Here is a 9,113-nt window from a genome sequence, read left to right as displayed (position 1 = left end):
GCTGAGGGGAGCAGCAGGCGGGTCAGGAGAGGTCTGCCATGCCATGTGGTCACCTCCAGGGTAGGTGGGAATCGAACTCATGTGGCAGTGGCTTTAGCTTCTTAGTGCAGTGCTTTAACCCTCTGAGCCACCAGGGAGGGCCGGAATCCTTGTTTTTAAAAATAAAAAGAATATGAGATTGAAAGGGGGAAACACTTCACTATAGGCAATTCTGTGATGGATTGACTTTACAAAGTCATTACAGACTGAAGAGAATTTCAAAACACAGTAATCACATATCTCCATGGAATTTTTAAAATGTTCTCTATATCCAAGGGCACAAGCCACAGACAGTATTTTTTTTTAAGTGTTTACTTTTATTTTATATGTATAAGAACTGGGATGTAGGCTAGTGGTTGGGGTTGAAAGGATTCACTGGAGAACAGGCAAATCTATTGAAATACACTGCTGTAGGGAGCAACAGGCAGATCAGGAGATATCTGCTGTGCCATATGGGTCAGCTCCTTGGCCAAGAATCAAATTCATGCTGCAGTGGCTGGCAATAGCTTGATATCACTGACTTAACCCCTGCACCACAGCGAGGCCCACTATTTTTAATTCTACAGGGCACCATTATGAATTTAGAAAAGGAGCAGACCTGGGAGAGATCCCTCTAGTGACCCCACCCTCCTATTCAATGTCCAGTGGCAGTAAGTAAGAGTAAGACATCCCAATACCTTCCACATAGTCAAGAGGGCAGAAACAAAAGCAGCATATGATGTCATCTTCCCAGTGATTCTGTGTGGCTGTAGGCAAGTTACACCTGTATGTGCTTCAGTCACTTCATTTGAAAGTGTGTAGCTACAGCTCTCATCTTTTATGTAGATCAAATACTAGTAATTGTATTCAGGACCATATTTAGCACATAGGGAATCATTACAAATAGAGAAAATTATTTTTTTTCTCAGTAAAGGAGGTTCATAATTTCACCCATTTGCCATGTTCACCAGGAAGAATTTTTGAGCATAAAGCAAGCAAATTTTACATGCCCGATTCAAATATTTTGGAGTGACAATGTAACCCCTAATTTGTAGAGCAAAGCTGGGGTGCAACATACAATAATTTCTAATTCATCAGGGTCTCTGGAAGGAATTGTTCTAATGTACCACGTAGGGTGGGTTTCTCCCCTATAATAAATAGTCATTAATGTTGGAATCCCAAGATGGTGATGTTTTCTTGATACCTTACTGATTGATTCCCCACAGAGATCAATGATTACTTTGGGAACTTAAAGCTTAAGGAACATGGGCCCTGGGGATACACACTGACAAAAACAAAGTCTCTAACATTTCCCATCACAGCACCTTTAGAGACAAAGGAAGCAATGACTGTCTCACAACTCGCTTAATCGAACTGCACTCTGGATTTTGGGAATGTATATAAATGATTTTATCAGAGATCTGAAAGCTTGTTCATTGTTTTTATTACAAAGATAATTTCTAATAGTCATTTAAGAGCAGGAGGAAATTGATTCAAGGGCAGTAGAACTAGACATTTTAGGAAATCTACGTAAGTCATCTCTTAATTGGATAATGCTTTAAGAAATGTCTTGGGTTGAACATCCTTTTATGAAAGTATTTTCCTTCTGTGTGTTGAGAAATAATCTCAGTGAGAAATGGGAATGCATTAATCTTCAGAATCAAATAGACAGTTATAGATATTATTATTGTTATTAATTTCACATTCACATCTTTGATTAATTATTGAAATAATTAAAATCAGTGAAGTTATTTGTCAAATGTATGATAAATCTTCGAGTCATAGTTACAGGAAGTTTGAATCCTTATATAAGCTACTTGAACAATGAATGGTTGGTATTGAAGAATATAATCAACGAAGTCATTATGCTAAACTTATTTTCAAGATGATAATATAGATTATAAAAGATACTCTATTTAAAATTTATTGGTAAAAATGAACATTGGTGGATTAACATAGAAGGGTGCTTTTTTTTATTTATTCATCAGAAAATATTTATTTTGAAGAATTGCCCATGTACCAAAAACATACAATACAAAATAACTGTTATCACTTGTGAATAAAGAAAATGATCAATTATAATATTGCATGACCTACAGAAACAGTCACAAATGAAGAACTAAGAATGAAGAAATATTTCCTAGGAATTCAGATTTCAAAAAACAAATCTCTAATGCAATCTTTCATAATCTATTTGCAATGATTAAGAGCCAAACCCTAAACTGTGTAGGACTGGGATGTGTAATCATGGATGTTCTTATGGATGAAGTGATGTTGTATGATCAGAGATCTGAACTGGAAGCTCTCTGCATACGTGCATGGCAATGTCTGAACTTCTCTTAAACTTCACTAAAGTAGTGTTTTATTTCTTAACGACTTATTTTCATTTCTTTTTTAGTGGACAATCAAAATTAAATTTAGGATCATGTAATGAAGCATAAATATTAAAATTTTTCCCCAGCTCCAGCAAAGCAGAGCTATGGGAAGGGAAAACTGTTCTGCTGTGACCGAGTTCATTCTCCTTGGATTCTCGGATGCCCCTGAGTTGAGCGTTTTGTTCTTCTTAGTGTTTCTGCTCATCTATGGAGTCACAGTTTCGGGCAACCTAGGCATGATTGTTCTGATTCGGGTCAGTTCTCGACTTCACACCCCCATGTACTTTTTCCTCAGCCACTTGTCTTTTGTGGATTTCTGTTACTCCACAGTCATAGTGCCAAAGATGCTGGCTAACATCTTAACCGAAGACAAGACCATCTCCTTCCTGGGATGCTCTGTGCAATTCTACTTGTTCTGCACATGCGTGGTGACTGAGGTAATCTTGCTGGCTGTAATGGCCTATGACCGCTTTGTGGCCATCTGCAACCCGCTGTTGTATACAGTTGCCATGTCCCAGGACCTCTGCACGGGGCTTGTGTCTTGTTGCTACTTCTGTGCAACGGTGTGTTCTCTGATTCACTTGTGTTTAGCACTTAAGATCCCATCCTACAAGTCTAATGTGATTAACCACTTCTTTTGTGATCTCCCCCCTCTCTTATCTCTTGCTTGCTCTGATATCAGTACAAATGAGCTGCTGTTATACAGTGTGGCCACATTCAATGAGATGACCACCATTGTGGTCATCCTCACCTCCTACCTGTTTATTCTCGTCACCATCCTGAGGATGCGCTCTGCAGAGGGAAGGCGCAAAGCCTTTTCCACCTGTGCCTCCCACCTCACAGCCATCATTGTCTTCCATGGTACAATCCTTTTTATCTACTGCCGGCCCAGTTCTGGCAACACTACCAATACTGACAAAGTGGCCACGGTGTTCTATACCGTAGTGATTCCCATGCTGAACCCCCTGATCTATAGTCTGAGGAACAAGGATGTGAAAGAAGCGCTCAAAAAAGTGGTGAGCTTCAAAAGAGTTTCCTAGAGATTATTTTCCCAGCTGAACACAACATCCCAAAGAAGCGACAGGTGGAGGTGACATGTTAAAATAGCAAGAATAGCCAAGCAGTAGGAAATATGAGCATTTTTGATTCATTTGCATGTGTTCCTTTGCAAACCAAGGGTAGGATTGAGTGTATACCAGATTGGCTGGTTACTTCTTTGCTTTTATTTACTACATATCTTTCATAATGCATATAAGGAATGGGATCAAGAAACATATTGAATTTGTTGTTAAATCTTCATAAGCTTGATGAGAAATATTGTGAAGCACATTTTCAGTGCCCACTAAGGAAACTGATCCACTTCAAAATGGAATTCTTACTGTTTTACAATGAATAACAAACTTTCTCAGGCTTTTCATGTTCAAATTTTTATTTCCATATAGTATATACATTTTCAATATTTTTGTTTTCAGATTATTGCTAATTTCATGTTTTCTTTATTACTTTTGTGGTTGTAGTGCTTGATGTTTTTGGAACTTCAGAAAATGTGGCACTGAATGGCTTTTCTCTCTCATATGGTATTTTACTACTTGCACTGTTTATGTCTGTCTCAAACACACGCATTTGGAATGGGCATCACAGGGAGCTACGGCATTTGTGAAAGAGGTCTCTTCTCTCATTTTTCCTTTTTAACTTCTTTTAACCTCATGCTAATTTTGCTATGTGGATAAAATGCTGAATCCTAGCCCAACTGCAGAACACAAACATTTAATTCTCAGAAGTGTGTGCACTTCTTATCCTTTGGCCCCTCTTAGGTTAAGGACTGACTTCTACTTGATATTCCGGTCTATGACCACTTTGTGGCCATTTGCACCCTCTGCTCTACAGTTACCAGGCCAGAAACTCTGTGCTGCGTCAGTGGTGGGGCTGTGAGTGGGAGCATATGTTCTTCGATGTTCCCAAGTTCCACTGTTAAATCATCTTTCTGGAGCCCACACAATCCATCACTTCTGTGATTTCCTCTCCAGATCCCCCTCTTGCTCCGACTATTGTCTCTGTCAGTTGCCCCTTGTCACTGCTGGCACCTGTAGTTGAGGGGGTACTGCCATCATTCTCAAGTCTCATGTGTTCAGTGACCACCCTGAGGAGTCATGCAGCTGGAGGACACCCACAAACCCTTCTCCGTGTCTCCTACCGGACCACTGCCACCGTTTCCATATAACCATCTTTTTTTGCACCCAATTTCAGAAAGGCACACAAGGATCATCTCTCTTTTACACAGTGGTGATGCCAGTGATGAATCCCTTATCTACAGCCTGACAAATAAGGAAGTCAAGAAACAACAAGATGACAAAGACACCTTTTCTCATTGAACGAATGTGATGTTAAAGATTTTAGTTGCTGCCAAACAATTTTTTCTTTGGAAATGAACTGTTTGCTTAGTTTATTTTATAGAAGCAACACTTGTTTACAATGCCATATATGATTGAGAGGTAGATTATCACAACCTTCAGGCATGTGTTACTAGACTACACCAATAAATAAGGCATCTATAATCACTAACCATTATCATTTAAAACCCTCTCAACTTTCATTGTGAATAAGTATTTTAGTGTTAGGCCCAATCGTTTATATTGTTATTGATTTTCTTGCTGATATAGATAAAACTTCAAAGATATCACTGAAGTCTCAGTCACAGAATATTGTCCTAGCTTGTGTGTAATTTTATGATTAAAGGTCTTATATCCAAGTCAATGAATATTTTAATAATTTATTATCATAATTATATCCATGCAGTTTATATTTTGGTTCACCTAATAATCTTCTCAAATTCAATTACTATGCAGTCTTTGGAGAATGGTGTTGTCAGTTCTGAGAATGTTATAGAAAAGACTTTAGTATGATTAAGAAAATGACAACTGAAATACGTTATCATATCACCTAGTAGAATTTTCTTTAAGTCAGTGATATCATGCTTCTAGTGTAAGGACAGGGGTTACAATTCTGGAAAGATAGTTGCCCCTATAGAGCATAAGAATTGAGATATTGAAATTTTAAGCTTTTCTAAACCCACAGGATAGCTAAGATCTCTAGGCAGCCAACACACAAGCACAGAGTTGCCACATAGAGTTCCCATGCATGAATCATGGAAGAAAATAAATTAAAAAGAAAACATTTAGTGTAAGAAATATTATATGTTGAGTGGAACTTCTCAACCTCAACAGTACTGATATTTTGCACTGGATACTTTTTGCTGTGGGACACTATCCAGTGCTTACAGTTTGTTCATTCCCTAGGGGCATTACAAATAGATGTCAGCAGTAGCCTTTGCACTTATGACAATCAGGATGGCCTCACGTACATGCGGAATATGGAAAACATACAAAGAGTCAGTCAAAACCAAACCGACCCTAATCAAAAACATCTGATTGTATAACTGAGGCAAGCATAGTGAAGGATTATGGGGTGGGAGTTTTGATGGAAGGCGCCAGTAGAACATGGTGGAAGATGGTGTGCACCAAGGGTGGGCAGTGTTGAATGTACACTTTTGCAGAAATCTGAACCATAACCCCTGGGGCAGGTACAATGATTTAAAACCCTTTTAATATCAATAAAGTTTAAGTTCAATAATAATAATAACTCATTTGTACTTTGGGGGTTATTATCATTTTATTTTCACACAGCAAGTCTCCATCTTCCTTAGATTGAATAGCTTAGGAGAAAAGGCAATGACTGGGATCAAATTAATGGCTTTTGAGACTAATTGCAGGAAGAAATTCAAGTCATAACATCCATTCTGAGCTGCTTGCTCTTTATCTCCTCCTCCATCTATTTAATTTGCTCATCTTGTACTGCAGAAAATTAACCCCTGTTCCTATATTCCTTTAAAAAATAGAATTATAGGGCCCTCCCTGGTGGCACAATGGGTTAGGATGCAGCCCAGCAAGTTGACCACAGCAGCTTCAGTGTGAGTTCGATCCTTTGCCCCAAGGTGATCCAAATGGTGCCACAGACCTCTCCTATCTCACCCTGCTCCCCTCAGCAGTGAACTTATAGATCTGTCTGTTCTTCTGCCCACTCTGTCTCAACTGAATCCTCTCACTGCTCCTGGACCGCTGGCCTGTACACCAACCAGTTCTGTATGCATAAATAAGTAAATCTTAAAAAAATAGAATTATATTTTTATCTGTTGGTTATGAAAATCAAATATGATGACTGTATAATATTGTAATGTTTAGATTAGATTCTAAAAAATAACAAGTACCCAATAAAGACAAACTCATCTATGGTTTTCTGACCACTGAGTTTATTTTCACCCTGGTATTTGAAAGAATTCTTGCGTGGCTATTGTCATTGTATCCTGCAAAAATTTAGATAACTTTGTAATGACATCAGTCATAAGAAACACTCATGTTATTTCTGAAAGTCACTATGAGGTATGGCTCACAGAGATGGTATCAGAATGTCTTGTATCATAATGTTCAATGAAATGTACACATAGTTATGTTTGATTCGAAATAACTGCTTTACAGATTCAAGGTATTAAAAATAAGGTGCATTCCACAGAGATTAATTATTGTTTGTGTTTTATATCACATGTAGTATTTATTTAATTTCAAAGTGTTTTTATTCCATAGAGAGTGAAGATGAATTTGAGACATGAGGGACCCAGTTCCCAAGAGCTGACACCACAATATTAGTCTGTGAGAGCATCAGCACATACCTCACATCCCAGCACCAGAGAAGAGATGTTTGTTGCTCAGGTTGGTTAGTCAGATCTGGGCTTATGTTACTTAAAAATGTAAGTGAATATTTTTCCTACAAAATAAACAAGTATTTTCAGATATGCCTAACTCATCTGTTTTCAAAATAGAGAATGCTTTTTACAGAATTCATATTCCCTTGCTTTACTGTTTAAAATGCCTTTGTCTTTTAGTATTTAGAAGTAGTTAAAATTTGGACAATTTCCTCTATGGTATCAAATTTTAACAATGATGTAAGAACAGTCTTTAATGCTTGATACTCTGTCTTTTTTCTCTCTCTTTTCTCTGGCTCTGGCTCTGTCTCTCTCTCTCTCTCTCTCATATACACACACACACACACCCACCCCTCTACTTTTCCACATTTTCCACTTGATTACTATCAGAGTATATAATGTGTATAAGCTCTATAAGTGTTGCTTTAATTCTGAGAGTTGAATTAAAAATCCCATCAGTTCATGGATAATTGGAAAATGTGAACTATTTCTGATTAGTAAATGATGTAAATTTTTGTATTTGTTGTGGGTTTACAATATAATGGTTTCTTACGATCATCCAAGATCATTATGAAGAACATAAATATTAGATATAATGCTGAAATAAGTCTCAAACACTGGCTTCACAATTTCATCAATTTAGTTAAGTAACTGCTATACAAGTTTACTAAGGATAAAGTCCTTCACAAAAGTATCATACAACTTTTACTGTTGTAAAGGTTAACATCTTAGATCTATGTTGCTATTTTTCTTTCAGAAAAAATTACATAGGAGTTGTATCTTTCTGCATTATTATTGGCACAAACTTTCTGCATCATTATTGACATTATTAATCACTAACATTACAATTGGCTTTGTTGATTTGGTGAGTGAAAATTAGGACAGTTTTCAATATGTATACTCATTGTGCACATTTTCAAATGGAAGTTGATATAAATGATTAATATTAAAGGAATTATTTGCATTTTCCCTGAAAGGTGTGATACAGGACCTGATCTGCTGAGGATTTATACAATTGAGACTAACTAGAAAGTTAGCGCATGTTGTTAAGGTCATGACTGTGGTTACCTTATATGGACAATGTATTGCCTTTTCAGGGCTCAGAGTAACTCTCCATGTGACATTCCTGCATATGATCTTATCTATTCCAAACTCTTTCAAAACATCTATGTTTAATTTACCCACTGAGTGCTTTGTGATGGATAAAATTTGGGAAATCAAGAAGGTTTCCACAGGCACTTAAATTAATTTTGGTCAGTAGGATCCACTGATATGTTCAACATTTTAATTATTTCATAATTGCATTTCAAACACAATTTTATATTTTTCTACAGTTAGCATAACTGTGTTGTTTTTCCTCTTCTTTCCAGACGGAATTTAAACCACCTTCCTTTGATTTACCAAACCTGACTTATGATGGAAATGGAGGAGAACTGTACTGCTGTGACTGAGTTCATTCTCCTTGGATTATCAGATGCACCTGAGTTGAGGGTTTTTCTTCCTCTGCTGTTCCTTTTCATCTATGGATGTACAGTCTTGGGCAATCTGGGCATGATTGCATTAATTCGAGTGAGCTCTCGACTTCACACCCCCATGTACTTTTTCCTCAGTCACTTGTCCTTTGTGGATTTTTGCTACTCCACAATAATTGTGCCAAAGATGCTGGCTAGTATCTTAAGCAAGGAAAAGGCTATCTCCTTCCCGGGATGCATGGTGCAATTTTATTTGTTTTGTACATTTGCAATCACTGAGGTCTTTCTGTTGTCCGTAATGGCTTATGACCGCTTCTTGGCCATCTGCAGCCCATTGCTATACATGGTCTCCATGTCCCAGAAACTCTCTGTGGGGCTAGCTTCTGGCTGCTACCTTTATGGGAATATTTGTTCTCTGATACACTTGTGTTTAGCTCTTAAGATCCCATCCTATAGGTCAAATGTAATTAACCACTTCTTTTGTGATCTACC

At 37.5% G+C, this 9,113-nt stretch overlaps 2 protein-coding genes across 2 annotated transcripts in view; both read left to right on the top strand.

Annotated features, from left to right (window-relative positions):
• Window positions 1–2,497: 2,497 nt before the first annotated feature.
• LOC101622965 (olfactory receptor 5L1-like) lies at window positions 2,498–3,433 on the top strand. The gene has a single exon (XM_004683514.1). The coding sequence runs from the start codon at window positions 2,498–2,500 to the stop codon at window positions 3,431–3,433; it is 936 nt and encodes a 311-aa protein (XP_004683571.1).
• Window positions 3,434–8,571: 5,138 nt separating this feature from the next.
• The window catches only part of LOC101622739 (olfactory receptor 5L1-like), a 2,221-nt gene continuing 1,679 nt past the window's right edge, over window positions 8,572–9,113 (top strand). Inside the window, exon 1 of the mRNA XM_012725178.1 lies at window positions 8,572–9,110. Within this exon, the coding sequence (XP_012580632.1) occupies window positions 8,572–9,110 (539 nt within the window). The remainder of the gene's footprint in view (window positions 9,111–9,113) is intronic.

Source organism: Condylura cristata, unplaced genomic scaffold (assembly GCF_000260355.1).
Source record: "Condylura cristata isolate star-nosed mole 26May11 unplaced genomic scaffold, ConCri1.0 scaffold00015, whole genome shotgun sequence".
Taxonomy (NCBI): domain Eukaryota; kingdom Metazoa; phylum Chordata; class Mammalia; order Eulipotyphla; family Talpidae; genus Condylura; species Condylura cristata.
Note: the sequence above shows the minus strand (reverse complement) of the source record. Positions and strands in the feature narration are given on the sequence as shown.